General features: G+C 42.9%; 2 protein-coding genes across 2 annotated transcripts; both read right to left on the bottom strand.

Moving 5' to 3' along the window:
* Positions 1–690: 690 nt before the first annotated feature.
* LOC140573836 (serine protease 33) lies at positions 691–6,799 on the bottom strand. The gene is given in 6 exon segments (XM_072693420.1): positions 691–951; positions 1,902–2,068; positions 4,521–4,792; positions 5,387–5,633; positions 5,636–5,680; positions 6,751–6,799. Coding segments are annotated over 6 exon segments (1,041 nt in total).
* A 2,907-nt stretch (positions 6,800–9,706) lies between these two features.
* On the bottom strand, positions 9,707–21,844 carry kat8 (K(lysine) acetyltransferase 8). Its single transcript, XM_072693417.1, has 11 exons — positions 21,528–21,844; positions 18,379–18,453; positions 17,803–17,981; positions 16,333–16,386; positions 15,845–16,009; positions 14,519–14,608; positions 13,613–13,753; positions 13,410–13,503; positions 12,356–12,506; positions 11,511–11,665; positions 9,707–9,938 (listed from the first exon to the last, which is right to left on the bottom strand). The coding sequence occupies exons 1-11, from the start codon at positions 21,757–21,759 to the stop codon at positions 9,874–9,876; spliced, it is 1,401 nt and encodes a 466-aa protein (XP_072549518.1). The 5' UTR covers positions 21,760–21,844; the 3' UTR covers positions 9,707–9,873.
* Between the last annotated feature and the right edge of the window lie 81 nt (positions 21,845–21,925).

The raw sequence follows: 21,925 nt of genomic DNA, 5'->3' as shown, positions 1-21,925 counted from the left end.
AGCCCAAACATGTGTCCATCTCAAGAAAAAAAATAATAAATCTATGATAAACATAGAATTTGGGCCTTTCATCATCCAGTTTATGAGGCAGTTACAGGGTTCTGTCTAGATAAGAAATGAGGTAATTCTAATAATTCAATAATTACTGATAATAATTCAATAATTACTGATAATAATTCAATAATTACTGACTCTAATCAGCCTTGCATTGATTAGCATAAACTTAGTCACCTTAATCAGACCAACATGAGAAATGGCTCCGAGAGAAATGGCAGGGTTAGTGGTGGTACGTCCATAGGCGTAGCTTCTACTGGGGAGTCGTGGGGGCTTTTCGTTATCCAGTATTTGTCCATTTACTCTTGGGGTTAGTGTGTACTAGCTGTGGGTGGTTCAACAGCCAGTTTAAGTGGCAGTAACAGGGTTCAGAGATGGGGCGATTTAGCTAGATGCCAGATGTTAGGGTACCTACTGTGAGCTTAATCACCCCATACCTGATAATGCATAGCTATTAATAACAGCTGTAATACACTGTGAGCTTTTACCTGGAGCTGGGCGATACAACCTAGAATCAGTATCACGGTTAACTGAACTTTTTCCCTCGATTACGATTAATGAATAATTATATACGATGCTCGAGTTGCTCAGTTGGCTCAGTGTCACGGGTGGAGTCAAAAAACTTCATATGTCCTGTTAGCAGCTCCAGTGTGTCCCCAGAAGAACTGATGCTACACCAAGACTGAGCACCAGAAGGCTTTCAGCACCGCAGACCCACGCCTGACCCAACAACTGGGCTTCCGGCACCGTGGAGCGGATAAGTCCAGCAAAACTGGACACTTTGGCGTAAACTCCAGGTCTGTTCTGTTGAGCGCATCCCAGGCCAAAGCTCACAATCCCTGCCTGAATCCACGTCCCATTGCCTACAGGACAAACGAGGGGTCCTCCGGAGTCGCCCTGAGAGAAGAAAGGGGTTTACAGGTTATATAACATAATATACACAATATGGACACAAGTATTAGGACACCTACTCATGCAGGGAAGGCCTTCTACTAGCTTTTGTAGGAGCACTGCTGTGAGAATTTGATTGTCTTTCGCGACAGGAGTATAAGTGAGGTCAGGATGTTGGATGATCACCACCTCACCTCATCCCAAAAGCATTGGATGGAGCAGCAGCCATCATTTCAGAGAACACAGGTCTTCCACTGCTCCACAGCTCACTGCTTATTAGGCAGCATGGTGCCAAAAGGTTCATGTTCATCTGCTCCAGAGAGTCTTATTCTATTGGCAATACTTCTGAGTATGTGTGTGCATTTGCACATCTGTGTCAGCAATGGTTGCAACATAAAGTAGCTGAATGCAATCATTAGAAGGGGTGTCCACAAATATGTGGACATACAGTGTATGTCATTTAGCTAGGCATTCGTATATTGGAATTGCTAATAACGCTTAGACAGCAGGGCCACTTAGGAGCCCAACTGCTGATGGAAAATGTGGCCATGAAGATATTTATGGGAAATGGCAGGGTTAGTGGTGGTACGTCCATAGGCGTAGCGTCTACTGGGGAGTCATGGGGTCTTTTCGAAATCCAGTATTGGTCCATTTACTCTCGAAGTTAGTGTGTACTAACTAGCTGTGGGTGGTTCATCGGCCAGTAAATTTGGCAGTTACAGGGTTCTGGCTACGCATGATCAGAAATGAGGTGAATCTATTGATTCGTACTGACTCTAATGATTCATACAGACTCTAATGATTCGTACTGATTCTAATGATTCGTACTGACTCTAATGATTCGTACTGACTCTAATGATTCTGAATGATAATGACGACTGATAGAAAATGTGGTCATGAAGATATTTATGGGTCATGGGTCACAGTACCCACTGATGCTCCACCGAAGTCCCTACCTGGCATGAGTCTTTGCCTCCTTCTTGATATCCGGCACAGATCATATCCGAGAGAATATCCACTCTCTCCGAAGTGGACGACTGGATGCTGTACATGGTGTTGCAGGACGCTTGGTCAATAATGGGCACTCCGACTTCCCGCAGCGTTCCAATGCCAGAGAGGGGGACTGTGGAGAGGAGCGCACCATAGTTATTTGGAGGACTGTTTACCAGAAATATTACCAGAATCAAAACGCGCTTGGCCCCAGTTTAAACCCAGTTCTCCCTGAGAGTGCCCCAGACGCCCGTCATCTGCAAATCCGGTGGTCGAGAGTCCCAGTGGGCCTAATTGTCCTCCCTCTCTCTGGGTGGGTAGGATCGAGTGTCAAAAAACATCTCTTAAAACTGTGCAAGAACAGAACCAGGAAGGTCTCAGGTAATAATAAAGGTGATGGGAATGTTCCCAACATTCCCGCCACTGCAGGAAGCAGGTGCAGTGTGTAAGCACCTGGGGGCGACAATGACCCCCGTCCCTCTTCTTACACTCTATTTATGTTCTCAGCTTACCAGCCACGCTCTGTACGGAGCCCCGCCTCCCTGCCAGGCTCTTTGTCCTTGTTAACCTGAGTCACTCGCACAGTCAGAATGACTCCATTGTTTTACTGGCCTCAGTAAACACAGGCAGTATAGTTCCCACACACACACACACACACACACAGTCAGCCAGGAGCCTCTGGCACTGCAACTGAAGTGTCCTTTACTGTATTTGGTTATTCAGCCCTGAAATATCAATATTGGCAACTCCGCCTGTGGAGCATTCCACACATAACAATATTAATACCAGGGTTTTTTTACTTACCATGATATTATTAGATGGAAAGTAAAGTGCTAAAAGGTATAGGCTACTCTCCAGAAGTGTGTAGAAGTGTGTAAGTGTGTGTACTCTACATAGCTGTGTATATTTCAATATTATAAGCAACACATCAGAAGGTATTTTAGATGTTTTAAAGGTAAAAGTGCACATATTTGTCACTGTGTCCTCCCCATTTTACACACCTGTGGTAGTGAACACACACACACAGACACACACAGACACACACCCACACACTGGTGAACTAGGGGCAGTGAGAACACACATACACCCAGAGCGGTGGGCAGCCAACTCCAGCACCCGGGGAGCAAAGTGGGTGAAGGGCCTTGCCCAAGGGCCCAACAGTGGCAGCTCGCCGAGCCCGGGAATCGAACCCACAACCCTGTTATCAATAGCCCGGAGCTCTAACCACTGAGCACCACGGCCCCAGGAAGAATGTCAGAAGTGTATTAATTTAAATATTTGAATATCTGATCAGCATCTCCCATTGCTAGTCGACTTAAGTCTGCCATAAGTCATGGGACAGGACCTAGCATCACGTCCAGTCACCTTAACCTACAGACACAGGGGACATGCGTGTGGGCCCTCCTGCACTGTGGATGTGATTCCCGCCAGAGTCACTTGTCTGTTCACACTGACAATTCTAGCCAGACTCAGTCATGCGCTGTCCACCAAGCGTCATAATGCCCTCTCTGTGATAATGCCCTCGTGACTCGTGACTGTGGATCGAGGAATGCTCATCTGGCACTGACCATCATGCCTTGCTCAAACTCCGGTAATTCTCAGCCACCGTACCATGAGCATGCAGGTGCGGGCGTTCCCAAGCCGCCCCCTTGTGCCCCCACGTGTCCCATCACTATCCCGTACTGCTGTCCCATGACTTTTGGCATGTCAGAGTAGAGTGGCAAAAAAGGTTCTTTGGCTTCTGTTCTAGTGGGGAACCTTTTTTTTGGTGCTCTACAGAACTTATACTCCATATAAGCCTTCTGGTGCTCAGACTCCATAATCGTCACAGAACCCCTTGCCAACTGTTATTATGGTTTGGGGTTGTGTGGCAGCCAGTAGCACAGCAAATATGTGTTTCCTGCACTCTGAGGCAAAAAGGGGTTCTATATAGTACCAACAAAGTTTAGTGGAACCCTTTTTGGTAATCTAATCATATACAACCATCTTAATCATGGAGAAGAACCATTTCCAAAAATGTTTTGAATGGTCATGGTTCTACATATAACCAACAAAATTTTCCTAAAGTGTCACAAGAGAATATATTAGAATCACATGTTTATCTAGAACCCTTTTTTTTTAGTCCTTCACTATATGTCCAAATATTTGTGGACACCTTTTCTACTGAATGCATTCAGCTATTTTAAGTTGCACCCGTTGCTGACACAGATGTGCAAATGCACACACATACAGCTTGTCTAGTCCCTATAGAGACGTACTGCCAATAGAATAGGACTCTCTGGAGCAGATAAACATTATGAACCTATTGGCACCATGCTGCCTAATACCAGGCGTGGGCTATAGGGGTATAAAGCCCCCCAGCAGTATTGAGCTGTGGAGCAGTGGAACAACTGTGTTCTCTGGAATGATGGATGGTGGAGCTCCATCCAGTACTTTTTGGGATGAGGAGTTGAGGAGTTGGGAATCATCCAACATCCTGACCTCACTAACGCAATTGTGGCTGAATGCAATCAACTCCTCACAGCAGAGTGAAAGTAAAAGTAGTAGCACGACTCTGTGAAGTCAATCAGTGTTACTGCACTCACCTCCCTCCTGTACGTCCCCCCAGCCTGTGACGTAGCACAGCGTCCCACTGTAGAACTGCAGCTCAGAGTCTGGCAGGCACACCGGCTGGACTCTGTCTGACCACGAGACCGGCGTGTTCAGCTGGACCAGCGCCACATCTCGGCCCCCCTGCGGCACGGAGTAACCATCTGGCACCACAACTCTCTTCACTGTGCTGGACACCTCAAATTGGTTAATCCCGTTTAGCTGATAGCGACCCATGTAGAGACGATATGAGGACACGTCTGAAGGTCTGAGGAGAGACGGAGGACGTGCAGTGGAATGGGTCAGCATTAGAAGCTTCCCGAGTGTGCGGACATGTATTCATAGAAACGATTTAGGTGACTATTGATTGCAGTGCTATTGTTAGCAACGTTAGCCTTGAAAAAAAGCTAAAAAAGTGGATTTTACACTGAACAATTCCTTTAAAGCAGCATTATGCGATAACTGGTAATTTGTGCTCATGGGCTCCCCCTACAGGCAGGGAGTGTAATTCACATTTACTCCACTGCTGAAAATATGAACTGTGCTTGAACCGAAGCGCCCCCTCATAAACAGCAGTGCACATGCTTTTCTGGACAAGCTGAGAGCTCCAGAAGCTTGATCTGAAGGTAGAGCAGCATGTGGGCTGAGGAGGTAGAGTAATACTACAGGATTTTGCACTAATACGACTCTATGGGTTACGCAGTGTTACAGAGAGAGAGGTTCTCATAGTGCAACCCCACCAGCATTTCGGCCCTGGGTGGGAATGACGGAGACGCCGTTCTCCCTGTTACAGTCAGTGGAGCGTCAACACGGCCTCCAGCAGCATATTACTACCTATCTGTGCAGTGGCTCCATGACTTACTTAGGAAAACAGTGAGCAGCAGACAGGACCCAGTCTCTGGAGATGAGGGATCCTCCACACACGTGACCGTTCGCTCCCATCTGAATGTCCACCTGCCACGGCCACGCTCCATCTCGAGCCTCAGTGCCTCCCACAATACGATTCCCCAGAGGAGGCCTTCCACATACTACAGCCAAGAGATCAGCAGGGGACACGTGGATATAGATATCAAAGAGGAAAAACGACACAAAGGATGAAAGGGAAACCCTGTAGTGTAATTACCTTGCGCTTCACACGTCTGTATGAGCCACACACCTGCACGTTGAAGAGAATGACAGTGAGAACCAGCCGAGAAAACACTAGAGACCAATCATATTACCTGTCCCGGCTGATGAGGACACACCGCCATGTGGCTTTTGTAACAAACACCCAGAGACCTGCATCAACACCAGGCAGAATAAGGGTTTGAGGGCTCTTGTGGTGCAGCGGACTAAGGCACGATGACCAGGATGCTGCTAGCCAACGGCAGCTGAGACCCTGAGAGGGCACAATTGGCCTTGCTCTCTCCCCACATCGCTTTGCGGTGGTGCTGGCCGTCACTGGCGTCTGCAGGCTAGTGCATTGGAGGGAGGCAATGTTGCTTTGGCGGCTTGTGCTAGGCTGGAAGGGGCATGTGCTAGTCCGCCTATACTGGTAATGGGGAACATCTCTTGCGATGTGGGGGAGACTACGTACAGGTTGGGTAGGTGGCAGACCAAATTGGCAAAAAAAAGGGGGAAAATCAGAGTAAGTATATATATATATATATATATATATATATATATATATATATATATATATATAATGGGGCGTCAAGAGAAGTTAAGGCTAGGTCTGGAAGATCTAGACAGAGCTGCTCATATGCTGTCCAGAAAGGCACAGCAAACCCCTGTATGGCAGCAAAGTAACCTGCAGGAAGGAGTGGTGGTGCACTATTCTACTGTGCAGCATTGCTCACACATACATGATCCCCCTGATAGTCGTTGGAAGTAAAACCTTATCTGCAACCTCCCCCAAAAGTCTGAAGTCTGTAAAATAATAACGTATAGATCAGCCAGAGGCAGTCTGCAAACAAATACTGTGGACTAATGGTGATTAAATAGAACTCTTTAGCTAGAAGCTAAAAGCTAGACTAGCATCGGCCTCTGGAATTTTGTGTTCCCAGCCATTAAGCAATTCATTATCATCCCTACAGAGCAGAGCAGGCCGACTTTAGAAATGAGATTCATAAGATTTATATGATCTTATAGTTTTCTTATAGATGACATCACACAGGATGACCAGGTCGGGTTTACTTCCCTCAGTGAACAGTGTGCAGGAAAGCTGATGCAGTAAAGCTGACTCACCTGTGCCAACCAACACAAAGCAGAGCATCTGCATCCCAGAGGGCAACATCTCTGTGGATAAAGGCATTATTACATTATATCTGGCAAAGTACAGCACTGTGCAGAGGTTTCAGTCCCCTAATCCTCTTATTCTAAACCATCTCTCTCAGCAGTGAGAGCGTTTTTACTGTAGAAGCTCCAGATCTCATCAGATCAGATAAAGCAGGTGAACATGAATCCAGTAAAAAGGAGAAACAAGAGCTTCTGATTCTGAAGAAAGAAAGTAGTGAGATCTTGTCGGTGAGCTAGTCTGAAGAACAGAGCTCGGTTCCTCCAGGGTTCTCCTGGACGCCCCCCAGTCCAGCCAGCACAGCGTGGAGGATGTGTTCAACTCCATCAGCAGCAGCAGCAGCAGCAGCTCACCTGATTTTCCATCAAACCAGGTGTTGATCTGAGGAGAACTCTAAATAATACTAGACTCCATGAGGAGAACTTTGGAGATGTTCTAATGAACACAGGGTGGGTTTGCGTTGCAGCCAGTGGCACTGGCTTTTTCACAGAAGGAAGAGTGGACGTCATTAAATAGCAGCTAATTCTAACTGATGATCCTAAACACACCTCATAATCCACCACGGACTACCTCAAGAGGTGTAGCTGAAGGTTTTCCCGGCCTTGCCTGACCTAAACAACATCAAAACTGGACAGAAAGGCCTCTATAGGGCAGCACATAGAAGAGGGCTCAAGAATCTTACAGAACTAGAAGCCTCTTGCAGGAAAAATGGGCAGAAATCTATCAGACTGTTACACATTACACAACCAAGCGTTAAGAAGCCATTAGACATGCCAAAGGGGGTGCTGCTAACTACTGACCATACCCAAACATTTCTTTGTGCCTCTTTTTTAAATTGTATAATATGTATATAAAAAAGTTTTTTTTTTTATTATTTAAATATATATTATTTTTTATTTTTTATAATATGGATATAAAACTTTTTTTTTAATTAAAATATATATTTTTTTAACCTTACTTTTAAATAAGTTACTTAAAATAATGTGTTAACCAGGGGTGCCCAAACTTTTGCTTTGGGACTTATTATTATTTTTATTTTTAATTTTATAATATGGATATAAAACTTTTTTTATTAAAATATATATTTTTTTTAACCTTACTTTTAAATAAGTTATAAGTTTGGGGATTATTTTTTTTTATTTTAAATTTTATAATATGGATATACTTTTTTTTTTATTAAAATATATATTTTTTAACCTTCCTTTAAAATGAGTTACTTAAAATAATGTGTTAACCAGGGGTGCCCAAACTTTTGCTTTGGGTTTTATTTTTTTATTTTTAATTTTTATAATATATATATATATATATTACCTTACTTTTAAAAAAGTTACTTACTACCAAAATGAACATGTGTTGACCAGGGGTGCCCAACCTTTGCCAAATTTACAGCTTATTAATGTGTTTTCAGATTTACAGAGAGATTTTAAAGTATAGCCACACTGGAAAACCTTCCCAAATCTTCCCAACATTATGAATCCACCTCCAGACAAAACAAAAGAACCGGTAAGGAGTTGGTTTTCTTACCCAGAGAAGATCACAAACAGCTCAGACCTCAGATCTGACTCTTCATTCGAGTTTCTTCTCCAAGTTTCTCACCGATTCCTCACAGATTTCCCGTCCTGATGGCTGAAGGTGAGAGCTCTGGTCAGAAATGTCCGGCATAGCTTGAACTCTTTGTGCTGCTCTGAGATGCTGCAGGTCTGGAGGCCCACTGCAGGAACACAGCTATGTTGGGGAGGGGCTCTACCTGGCTGGCTGCAACAGCCAATGAACATGCGCCACGTCACACACCTGAGCTCCTTCGCTCCCAATGGCCCCAGGGTTCAGTTTCCACACAAACAGCAGCACCATTGTGGAAACACTGAAATACACTAACAGTATCACCACATGGTGGTCATGATGGTCTTGCTGGTCACACTGGTCAGGCCGGTCAGGCTTGGTCATACTGGTCTAGCGTGACCACCTCAAGCTGGCCAGGCTGGTCTGTTTCCCAGCAGGTGTGGCCCTTTATTTTTAAAAGTAGAAGGATATTTATTCAGACATTTAAGAATTTTTCAAGACTACTGGCCAAAAATATGTGGACACCTGACCATGACACCTATCGTGTGCTTGTTGTATGTGACCTCCTGTTCCAAAACCATGGCCAACGGTACAGAGTTCCTCCACACCAAGCTAGTCACACCACGTCCTTACGGATCTCAGCTTTTGCAGTCAAGACAAGCCCCTGAACCAAGCGTCGCAAGGCCACTTCACCAACCTTTGGGCCGTGGAGCTGCAATCTCCAGAGAAATAGGCCTCCAACCACTCCCTGAAGAACTGCACCATGCCCAAAGCAAAGCACTGGGTAGAGGAGCGCAAGGGCTCTCAGCACTGAGCCAGTACATGACCTCGCTGATGCTTGTATGGTTGAATGCAATCAAATTCTCATCACAGCAATGTTCCCACATCTAGTGTAAAACCTTCCCAGAAGAGTAAAAGCGGTTACTTCAGTAAAGGCAGACAAACTTTAATCAATTAATTTAATTAATACCCTGGAATTAAGAAGAACTCCAACCATTTGTACATAGTGATCAGATTCTTGCAGCGGTGGGCTTTTCATATCTGACCTTTAATGGGGGTCTGGCGGAGCTCACGGCTTTTCTTGGATGGTAAACTTGCTTTCCTCTTCATTCTCAGCTGCAGTATCTCCTTTCCATCACACCTACCAGGCGCTACCTGAGCAATAGGTAATTCCATATAGGCAAATGAATAATTCAGCACAGCGTTTGACGCTTCTTAAAGCTTTGCAAAATGAACTGATCGCTGTTCCAAGCCTGTCCACATACATTAACCAGGGGCATATGAACTACACAGTGTGTGTGTGTGTGTGTGTGGGGGGGTGTTTAATCAATCAGCATACAGACCAGAGAAGGTATGCAAAGAAAAGTGAACATCACTATTCTTCTCATTTATTAAAAAAACATAATGTACAGTCTGTAATGAACACTTATGCAGGACAAGAGGGTGAGTTTATTGATCTGTCAGGTTGTTGATGTCGATGCAGAGCAGGAATCTCCTCCACAATGCTGGCCTCCTCATTTCTTAGAGAACTTGGCTTGTTTGTGTTTAGGTGGAGCCCATTTAAGACACAAAGTGTCCACTGTGAAGAGAGAGGGGGGGGTGCAGAGGGATTAGAGGAGGAATTAGCTTAATTTATTTACATAAAGGACAAAAAGATAAACCTTCATTAACACACATTCTCACACACACACACACACTAAACACCTGTACTGTAATCGCTGGAAGGCTGCGTATCTACTACAGCTTGTTGTAGCACTAGCACTAGCAGCGCTCCCAACACTACGAGGGTAAGCCAGCCACCGCCTCTTGTCTAACTGCTGCATATGCAGCACTGACGGGCAGCCGACACGCTCTGACGAAAGCACCAGGTCCCCAGCTCCACTGCACCAGCTTACAGGTGCCTGTGCCGGTGTCGTGACACATCCTATCCCACTAGACACCTCCTATCCCCCCTTACATCATCTAGGCCATTTAGGACCCAATACGTTAGCCAGCCGATAATGTAGCTAGTATGCGAAGCTGGTCCACGCCTTCGACTGTATTAGCTATCATGCTACTGTTAAAATCCTCAGTATTTCATCATCAATTGAGCAGGAGTTACAGACACAGCGGAACTAAATTGGATTTTCAGCCTCTAGGGGGCGCACTAGTCAGGTTCGGAACAGCAATGCATCAGTACAGTGTAATGCATCAGTATAAAGGGCTTTTTTTTTTTTTTTTTTGACAAACTGCAAGAAAATGTTTGTAGATTAAAAACTTAAATTAATAAAAAATTTAGTTTATTCAGATATTGGGCAAATACACAACCCTTATAAATATTTAATATGGATTTGTGTTATCTAGTTAAAGTAAGCAGGAGATTTAGCAGTTGATTTATATGCCTACAAAGACGCAAATCTACACTGAGTAGGAAAGTACATCAACTTTCATTTAACCCCCCTCCCAGCCATCCGACCCCATCCCCAGAAACAAAAATGTATACACATTGAATAGCATGGTACATATTAATTTGAGATAAATACGCACTGCATCTTTCATACATGGTGCATCTTAATGGGTCATATTTCTAGCTTCCATGTTTTGACAAAGCTGCCAGGTTACATAAAACTTCTGTACTCAACTCTAGAGAGAGTATCTCATCTTCTCTAGTCTGAGATACTGCCTAATGTCTGTAACCCATTGGGTGCAAGTTGGAGGAAGAGCATCTCACTAGTATTAGTCGCCTGGCTAGCAGAGTGCAAAAAGCCAGTACACTGCACTTATGATGGTTTAGGTGGACTCCTAGTGGCCGAACACCAATCAGTGCCACATAAGGAATCATCTAGTGTCCAGAATCTTAGAAAGGGTATCAAAAATGGATTGCCAAAAGTCATATAGATTTGGACATGACCAAAACATATGTAATAGATCTGCAGGGTTTCGTAAGCATCTATCTATATGTAGGATCCAAATTTGATCTAATTTTAGACACTCTAAAGACCCCCTATCCCCCCCCCCATACTTACAATATGAGACTCATCCTAGGGTTGAAACTGGATTGCTGTTTGTAGGTTTGTTTTCAGGCCATTCTGGTTTAGCAAAGGAAACACTGCCCCCTAGGGATGACAGTAAAGCCCACACACAACCCCAGCACATTAAAAACGTTAGAAACCTGTGATTGGTGGTTTCTTGTACTGTGCACTCTTCAGATGTTCCTCTACAAGTTTGGGAGTGACGCAGATGACATGCTGGCCCTTCCAGTACTTCACCATGTTAAGAGACTGCAGCGTGCTGATGATGTCACTCTGTGTGATGCTGGTCATTTGACTGTGAAAAAACACCAACAGGTTTCAGCGACTTTTGCCCCGATACGCACGCTATTACAGAGAGGTGTGAAAGGTGAGTAATGTAGGACAGGTGTCCAAAAGTATCCAGACACTATTTCTTATTAAAGCATTAAGATACACATGAGGTACATCTCTTGCTGCCACAGGTGTGAGACTGCACATAAAGAGCCATGTTTCTGCACAGGAAAGCAGTGCCTAAGTCCAAGTTAGGATTGAGCAAGAGGGACGGGGAACACCCCAGCATTGTACTGTACACTCTTAAAAATGAAGAGTTCTTGGAGCGATGCCAGATAAACATCTTTTGTCAACATCTTTGTTGACACAGCTCTAGGTTCTTAGTTTTTGAGCATGTCGAGGAGTGGAAACCAACAAAAGAATGCTCTTTCAAGAGTTGTTTGACCACCTAAGTGGTCGAAATGTGGTCAGTGCTGACCTCACCAATGCTCTTGTGCCTGAAATGAACCAGAGCACAACAGCACTGTTGCAAAATCTAGTCGAGTCCCATCTGCAGAGGGACATATTTCCTTTTAACACTACCAAAATGATAGAACAACATGTGTCTGGATACTTTTGGACATTATAGTGTTATCTTATGATCTGCAGGCATCCACAGACATACTTTATGAATGGACCTCAGAGGTATCTGTTGCTGCTAGAACATTGAGTGTACCTGAGATCTTTGATGGAGAGCGTTCCTCTGAAATCTCGTAGAATCTCCAGCAGTACCCACGACCAGTAGCTCCTATAGCTCAACTTCCCCAGGTCTGACAGTGGCTTCTCTGGAGAGCCCACTGTACTCTCCAGCTTTGACAACTCATAACCTATTAGGGAACATACAACTGCTACATAAATACTGCATAAAGAAACACTCACACTGAATACACCGTCCATATTAATTCTGCAGAAAAACATCAGAATGTAAATGGACAAAAGTATTTGGACACCTGCTTGCTCACAGTTTCCTGACAAAAACAAGGCTATTAGAGGTTCTATCCTATTAGAGTTTAATCCTGTTTCTACTGTCCAGGGTGGAAGGCTTTCTACTAAATTTTGAAGGAGCTTTGCTGTGAGGATTTGATTGCATTGAGCAACAAGAGCGTTAGTGAGGTCTGAATGTTGAATAAGCACCATCCCACCTCATCATCCCCAACTCCCAAACTCATCCCAAAAGTACTGGATGGAGCACCATCTATCATTCCAGAGAACACCGCTCCACTGTGGGGATTGTTAGCCCTCTAGCTCATGCCTGGCATTAAGCATGGTACCAATATGTCCTATTCTACAGGGACTATGCAAGCGGTCAGTAGTCAGGGATGGGTGCAACTTAAGGTAGCTGAATACATTCATTAGAAGAGGTGTCCACAAAGACATCTTGTTTTATTTACCATATTTATTATAATATATTACTGGTATTTGTATTTATTATTGTACATTTGTCTCTATAATGCCACTATTTGGACTGTCTTGTATTTTACTGACAATGTCGAAGCTGGGTCAACCTGTGTATCTAGCTATCCACCCTTTTATCCATCTCTACAGTTTAGATCAGGGGACAACAATCTAGCTGGAGGGTAGTGCTAGCTCATATAATGAATCCCTTTAGCTAATGAAACCAATCAGTCAGGCTGCTTCTGCTTGACTGGTGCAAAAACCTGCATCCATACCAGTCCTCTGCAGATAAGACCAGTGACCTGGTTTAAACAAAATTATAAGATGAAACTTACTGAACGCAATGAGAAATTTTCCGTATCCTCTGCGCTGGTACGGAGGAAGTGTGAGGATGCATGCAACATTATTCCCATCTGGAGATTCCTTCTCCTGTTTATGAAAAGCACATGGAAAAAGAAATTCACACAAAAATAATTAATACAAAAGAATGAATAAAACATAATAAAACAACATATAAAAGAGATCACAGATTTCTCACCTTTGAGAAGTAACCCACAATGTGTGCCCCCTGCCTGTTGACCTCCGTAAGGATGTAAAAGATGAACGGTTCCACGTCGAAGTAAAGCGTTTTGTGATCCAGGAAGAGCTTAGCCAGCAAACACAAGTTCTGACAGTAGATCTGCAGGCAGAGCATGGAGATACAATCAGTGTGTTGACACCCAAGGAACCCAAGCTCCTTTTGTTAAATTTTTCATTTAACCAAATAATTTCATAATTTTACACCAGCAGCCTGACAAAAAGCAAAACTGGGCTCAGAGTGGATTAGCAGTCTAATGCGCCGCCACTATGGGGAAAAAGCTATGGATGGCAAATCTATGCCGCTTTGCCATCAACAGCCAGAGTCAGAGCGAGCACAATTAGCCGTACTCTCCCCCCTCATCACTCTTAAAGCCATGTTGGCTGGCACGGTTAGCTGGTGTGGTGGAGCGTGTCGGCTGCCTGGGGATGCCACATCAGCAGCAGTTTGAAAAGAGGGGGTGTCTGGCTTTGCATGCATCAGAGAAGACTGTCCCTCCTAGTGTTGGGTGTATTGCTAGTGCTAGGGGGAGTTACGAACTGGTGGGTTAACTGGCAGCACCAAATTGGGAGAAAAATAATTTAACATATAAATTAAAAAATAAATAATAAAAAAGCCTTTTGAGAAACACAAACAAAGGCCATACAAACATCAAAGAAAATATCTATAATAATTTTTCTTTGCGTTTTTTATGTTCCAGTCTTTGGCTTAAACTAAAAACTGTGTTCTTTAGTGGACTTTCAACATAATAAGATGAGCAGCACGAATGCAATCATCCCTCACAGCAAATTCGCTTCTGTTTAATATCCTCATTGGTGCAGATGATATGGAATAGGTGATTCTGTGTCCATTTAAGTTGAAGCTCACCTTATGGTCTCGTCCATCCACCTCGTAAACAGAGATATTGCCTCTGCGGTAAATCTCCTTTCCGGGGGGCTGCCTCCATTGACACTGGGTCTGCAAAATACAGAGAAGATCTCAGATTAGAAAGGGTCAGAGCACAGGGGTCAGTCATGCTACAGCACCCCTGGAGCAGAGAGGGTTAAGGGCTTTGCTCAAGGGCCCAACAGTGACAGCTTAGTGGATCCTGTTATCAAACCAACAACTTTGTGATCAAGAACCCAGCATTCGAACCAGTGAGCCACCACTAGATAACCTACACTAGATTAACCTCCTTAACTCCCCGGACCCCCACTGGTAGTTCCTGCCCCCCTTCCCCACCAACCCACTGTTATAACTTAGGAACAACTCTGAGACAGTTTGCATTGCTTTGCAGGTTGTAACCGATTAGTAATAGTGTACTACAAGTGAGGAGCACTGAGGGGTGAATTAACAGTGCTTAGTGTAGAGTAGCGGTAGACTGCAGTTGGTAACTAGGGTTAGGGTAGTAGCTGGTGCCTACCCTGTGGGCTTCCCTGGACAGGACTCCTAACTCGAAATCGACACAGCGACCAGAAGGCATACATTTTCAATGAGAGTCAGCGGTGTTCAGCGACACAACCATGAGCAACACGAAGTGGGCACATTCAGGAGCGCTCTGCTCAACTTTATGCTAATTAGCAGTGACGTGCTGCCCAGATCAGAGGTTCTCTCATTCCCTCAGAACCTGAGCTCCACTGACTTTGGTTACTACTGAAGATTTGAGGTAAGATTTGACGCAAAATGTATGAAAAAGCGTTTTGTTTTTTTTTTTGCCGAAGCTAAAGCACACCAACAATGAGCAAGACAATCTGTCTCCCGTATCTGTTGTGGAATAACACTTTTGCTAAGGGACAATTTCCCAATTATTTATTTTGAGGGAATGATGCTTATTTCTTAATGACCCCCCCCCCCCCCCTCTCTCTCCAAATGATAGAAACTGTTATGTAGGAGTTGTGGACAGTTGTAGTGACTAAATAAAGCCTACATAGCCTCTGTTGGTTTATACTGGTTGCTGTTCCTTTAAAAATGTGATTTGCTTGAGGACGCAACGGAGTCCTGCGTGCTGGAGGACAAGCCTGCCACCAATTCTTCACCTGCTTTACGTGCGACGCTGACCGATTTTACGATGTGCTCGCAGAGCAGCGTGATTCAAATGTAAGTCAATCTCAGCACCTGGCAAACGGCCTAAATGTACATGTAATAACTGTAATGTAACGCCACCGCTTAACACAGAGGTAAAGAAACACGCAAGCAGCTCCTCCAGTGACTGACCAGGTGGTATCTGAAGGTTTTCTCGTATTTCATGTACTTCAGGCAGTATTCGCAGATCCAAAGCTTGGGCTGTTTTCCGTAGTCGTCAGGGAAGGGAGAGAAGTACCAGGCATCAATCTCGAAATTTCCAATCTGGATCTTGTCCACATATTTCACTTTGGTGATCTGGAGGGAGAATGTTCACGAGATAGTATTAGATTTTAAAATCAACTGGATTGTATTAAAATACAACAGAGATTTCTCAGACAGGTCCGGTCTATGACAGGAGTCACTGTGGATTATAATAGAGTGATTTTTGGAGTGGTGGTTAGTTAGGCAGTTCCTTAAAGTGTATGAAGTTAGTATATTGTTAAAGGTATAAGATCCTTAAGGAACTTCTTGAAGGTTCCTAAACACATCTCAATTGGTTCCTCCACAGTTTCAAATGGTAGAACGTCCAAAAGTTCCTCAAAAGTTTCTTTGAACAGTGCACTGCTTCTTTCTCTTACCGCTTCATGCTCTTTCTCCAGGGCTGCTGTAGTGGGGTCCATCTCTGCATAGGTCTGAAAAAGAAAACACGTAAAACATATTAAACTATGTTTGTAATTAGGGTGATGGGGACTGTGCAATATTACAGGTATAAGCACTTTAAAAACAAATGTGTTAAAAATAATACTACTAATAATCTTCAAAATCATTAATATAAAAAAATTTCATTTTTCATTCTGGGGCATTTCTATTGGTCTATTCATTATGACACTTTGACACAATGTGAAGAACAACGGTTAGATTTACATTATGTAAAGTGGAAAAAATGTCAAAAATGGAGATTTCTGTTAAGTTAACCCTCTGGAGTCTATAAACACACTGGCATGTCACATTTGCCGTTTCTTGATATTCTTATTAATAGCTTTGCAATAATGCAGCACAGGAATGTGGTTCTAATATTTCCTGAACCTGTAGAGTCTGACCTTCTGAGTGCACCTCATTGTGAGATCGTACGTGGCTTACATCTGGAGTTAAGAGGCTCTGAAGATGCGTTGTGACGCTTGTGGATTTGTGTGTTCTGCATCTGCCTCTCATGTGGACCAATGGACGCTCAGACACTTGTCTTTTGCCATTTATAGACCATTTTTCCAAAAGCAATCCATTGCTTTTGTGAAGCTAAGACTCTGGTAAATCCATTTCAAGCACCAAAGCAGTTGTGGAAAGGGATGATTAAATCTGATTTCAAATGTTCAGATTTAGGGTTAGTGCGTCTCCTCACACAGTGCTCTAAGGTGGTCACATGGGGTCTCACTATAGAGAGAGCTGAGATCATTCCGAGCACTGCGATATAAAACATGTGGGTAGTATTAGAGATGCACCGATCCGATATTAGGATCGGATACCGTTCCAGATATTAACAAAATTAGCTGGATCGGGTATCTGATAATTAGACCGATCTATGGAACCGATCCTTTCACTTTAATTGGCTGGTGTGAGGCTGCACTAAATGTTTACATGTTTACAGTATTTGGTTGCTGCTTGTATGTTTGACCAAGTTACTTATTTATTCTCAGGTTCAGCTGCTAGATTTTATTTTAAATTATGCCAAATATTTAAAAATAAGATTAATTACTGTTTGAGTTTGTGACAAAATGAAGCTACTAAGCTAAGTTTGACTCCTTTTTTTACTATTTGAATGCTGTGATGCACCATTGTTTATTTTAGTGACAAATAAATAGCAAAGTAAGTACATTTATATCTGTGTTAATTTGTTATATTATGTTTTAATGTTTAAGTCAATCCTGATGCCTTAAGTCTCTCCCACATGGTGAGATATACAGTTTATTAATTCAGCAATGGTATTGGATCGGTATCGGGTATCAAAACTGAAATAGCCAAATCGGTGCATCCCTTGGTAATATATAATATGCAAATGCATTTAAAGGCAAAGATGTAATATTGTTATTGAACATATTAAAATAGATTTCTACCTTCTGTACATGGTTGATCTCATCATGCTTGCGTTTCTGGTTTCGTGTGATCTTCCTCTCCGGCTGGTCCCCGAGTTCACCTCCCCCACCTTCCTCCACACTCTTCCTCACAGCATCCTTCACAGTTTTCGTCAATGCCAAACGTCCCTTCCCAACCCACTCATCCAGCCGCCTGTTAACTGTTCACCGGGCGGTACAGGACAAAGAGCCAACATTCATTAGCGTACAAGCACCACTGATGACTTTAAAAGAGTCATTGAATAACGTAAATACTTATACATATATATATATATATATATATATATATATATATATATATATATATATATATATATATATATAAATAATGTATATATATTTTTTACATTTGTTTTTTATTTATTTTTTCCTCACTCTACCCCTCTTATATACTATATATTTGTGTTTTTATTAATTATTATTAATTTATTTATTTAATAATTTAAATATATAATTTACTTATATAATTATTAATGCACTTAGTACATTTTAAGGGCTAACACTCTACAGGAGAACTGCTGTTGCAGCATATTTTACCAGATGTATAAAACTACTTACACCCAACATAGTGGACGTAGAACTCCTCTCTGCCCTCCTGCTCATTTAGCCTGGATTGGATGACCTCAGCTGAGTCTACAAGGAGATAAAAGAAAGATTCAGTGAGTCAAAATTGTAATGTTTGAATGAAGTGAATGAACCAATGACACAGCCAGCAGCATATGATGTTAATATGGTGCCTTCCTGGAAGGTTTAGTCATTCCAAGTTAGCATTAAAACTTTTTACTGCCCTTTTAAAGGAATTTCCATGCGTATGTATTTCCTAGCTTCAGAAAGAGCAAATAAGAATATTTCATTGTGTTTGCAGAAATACAGACACTGTACCGGAGAACAGAGCATTCAGATGTCCTGTAAACTGCGGTGTGCCTCTGGATGAACACAGAAAACCAAACCCAAAGTACTCCAGTACAGTAAAAGTGGCGCTCTCTAATGGGACTATGGTTAGAAGGGACTGGGGCTACAGTACAGATTCTACAGTTCAGAGGATAATGGATTTATTACATAGCTATATATACAAACTTACTATACAACAGGTAATAAAAGCTGTAATTCCGAAGTTATAGAGTCAACACACACCTCACTTTACGACCCATGGATCTCCTATAGGTCAGCTTTTACCTGAATAGCTAGAACCTGTGTCTGTATATAGTGTCTATACACCGATTAAAGCAGTGATCCCCAACCCAGGTCCTGGCAAACTCTGCATATTTCACCCATTTCTGCATAAATCACCCAAAAATCCTACAAGTGAAAATAACCCTATCATCAGTATGCTTTTGGACAACTACAGCCAGCTATTAAACACACTCATCCTGAGCTGAGGTGGGTGTATCCGAGCAGTGGACCTCAACCCTGGTCCTGGAGGCCCTCTGTCCAACACATGTAGTACTGTTAGTGCTTTCTCTGCTCCCAAAACACCAGCCCCACCTAATCAACCCATTAACAAGTCCTTACTACACTGGGATGGATGTGTTTGAGAAGTGGACCTCAACCCTGGTCCCGGAGGCCTTATAGCGCAGCACAGTTTAGAGCCATCCAGGGCTGTGCAAAATTCAGAATTTCAGAATTTAATTAAATTCAATGAATTAATTTGAATTAAAATTGAATCCAACCTACAGGCTGTTGAACTGAATTTGAATTGGAATTACAGAAAGTGGAATTTAATTACTGCAGATTCACTTCAGATATCAGTGAGAATTTGATACTTTTAATATACATTTTCTGTGGTTTCCATGAGTTGTGGGAATTGGCTCACCAAAAAGAACGAGCACAGATGTCAGTCTATGAGTGTTATCATTTTGCATATTGCAGTAATTGCAAAAATCAAAAGCACAAACCAGCTCTGGCCCTCAATTAGCTTATTTCACTGGAGTGTACACAAAACAAAATATCCTAAATGTTTGGACAACCATTTTTAAAGACTTAAATAAAGCAAGGTATTCTGGGAAATAAAGTGTTGTTCTATTATTTTCCACAATTTGAAAGTTATTCTGATTTTAATGATCTTTTTTAGTATGTTTTAATGTTAATTTGTTGTAAAAAACAACAACAAAAAAAAGGCCTATTTTATATATTTACTAGTGTTGCACAGATACGGGCACTTACAGTATCGGTATCGGCAATAGAGAGCACCGCTACCATAAAGCTTACTGATACCGTACTTTTCTTTTTTATTAACATAGAGAATTTTGCTTTGCGACTTTATGAAACCAAACGTTTAAACAACCAGTAAACAGCCGGTCATAAATAGTTATCACCATTAAACACTAAGACTTTTAATGCAACTTTTAGCACTTTTTCTTTCCATGTGTGTTTTTCTGTTTCTAAAATCAAAAGTTTACGAGTTTAAGCAGCTTGTTTTAAAGCCACATACTGAAGTTTAGTATATTTTTATGTAGAGACGTGGTTTTGTAATGAAATGTAAATTTTAAACACCAAAGTAAACAGAGTATCAAGATTTATAGCCGTCTATCGAGTATTCAAGGCAGAGCTGGTATCGGTACTTGGTATCGGCAGATACTTGAACATCTGGTATCGGTATCGGAAAGGAAAAGGTGGAATCGGTGCATCCCTAATAATTACTATAAATAAGCATTGCGTACACATTTTACATTACATTTTACATTTACGGCATTTAGCTGATGCTCTTATCCAGAGCGACTTACAGGGTTACTCGTAATACAGACGAGGGCCACTGCAGTGTTAGGAGTCTTGCCCAAGGACTCTTATTGGTGTAGTGCAGCACCCACAGTCACCCAGACCAGGAATTGAACCCCAGTCTCCCACATGGTGCGATAGCTCATATGTAATCATATGTAATATATCCTGTAAAGCTCCACTGTTAAATACATCTTAATTATGTATCGTGAATTTGCAATCTCAATTCCAAGTCAACTGATTTAATTTAATTTTAGTGTGATCCCAGTTAACCCGTCTCGCCAACTCATTACCGAGGAGTCTACAGTGGGCTGAGGTGGGCTGAGGTGGGCTGAGGTGGGCGTGTCGAAGCAGGGAAAACACAGAAAGCGTGCAGGACAGTGGGCCTCCGGGACCAGGGTGTAGAGTAAGAAAACACTAGCTGAATGCTGCAGGACGGGAGGTACTGGAGGTACTAGAGGACCAGGGACGGAGATCTGTGGATTTAAAGGAAACATCTGAGGAAACATCTGAGGAAACATCTGATTTACCTAGCTAACTTTCCTTTTACCTCATCAAGCATGGATATGTTAGGGGTCTGAAGTTGACCTCAGTGTTAAAGTGTAGATTTAAAGCTAAAGTAATGGAAGTCTATGGCAGATTGGATGTTTCTCATTGAGAAAGCTGGTCTTGTCTTTCCAGTATTACATTTAAAAGGCATTTAATGCTGTTTTGTGAGCCATACCTTTACTATAGTCTTCCCTTAAAGTCCATACACCAGTAAATTCCTCTGAAACTTCAGGTATAAGGCTGGATAATCACTGATTTAGTATCAGAGTGTCTCCTATAGCTCATTCAGCTCTACTGCTTTACTGATACGGGGTCAACAAAGACGCCCAGAGCTTTGTTTACAAACATAAACACGTCTAAACTTTCAGCTATAGCTTTAATTTAACAGCAAACCTGCAGCTATTTAATGCCTCTTGATCCCTTGATAATGATTTTCAACTCACGCCACGTTTTGTCGGCGCGCTGACACAAATAAGTCTCGCCGATCTCCACCGACACCTCCTGCTCTCTGCCGCCGCCCAGGGTGGCTCCGTCGCCGGGTCGCGGCGCACTAGAGCCCGCGGTCTCACCAGCGGCCTCGTGGTCCTCCTCCTCGCCGCCGCTGCCGTTGGAGCAGAAAGAGGCGCGCGCTGCAGCCTCTTGGTCGCGGGCGCGCGCTGAGTCCCGCTCCTCCATTAGATCACTGATGATGTTAATTATATTAATATTGAAGATAATTATGATAATAATAATAATGATGATGACGACTATCCTCTCGGCCTCTCGCGCAACACCACACTGAACACAACGCGAACAGCGCGAACGTGAACGCGCACACGCATGCGCACGTGACACAGGCACA

Source organism: Salminus brasiliensis, chromosome 12, assembly GCF_030463535.1.
Source record: "Salminus brasiliensis chromosome 12, fSalBra1.hap2, whole genome shotgun sequence".
Classification (NCBI taxonomy): domain Eukaryota; kingdom Metazoa; phylum Chordata; class Actinopteri; order Characiformes; family Bryconidae; genus Salminus; species Salminus brasiliensis.
This window is presented reverse-complemented; position numbering and strand designations above follow the sequence as displayed.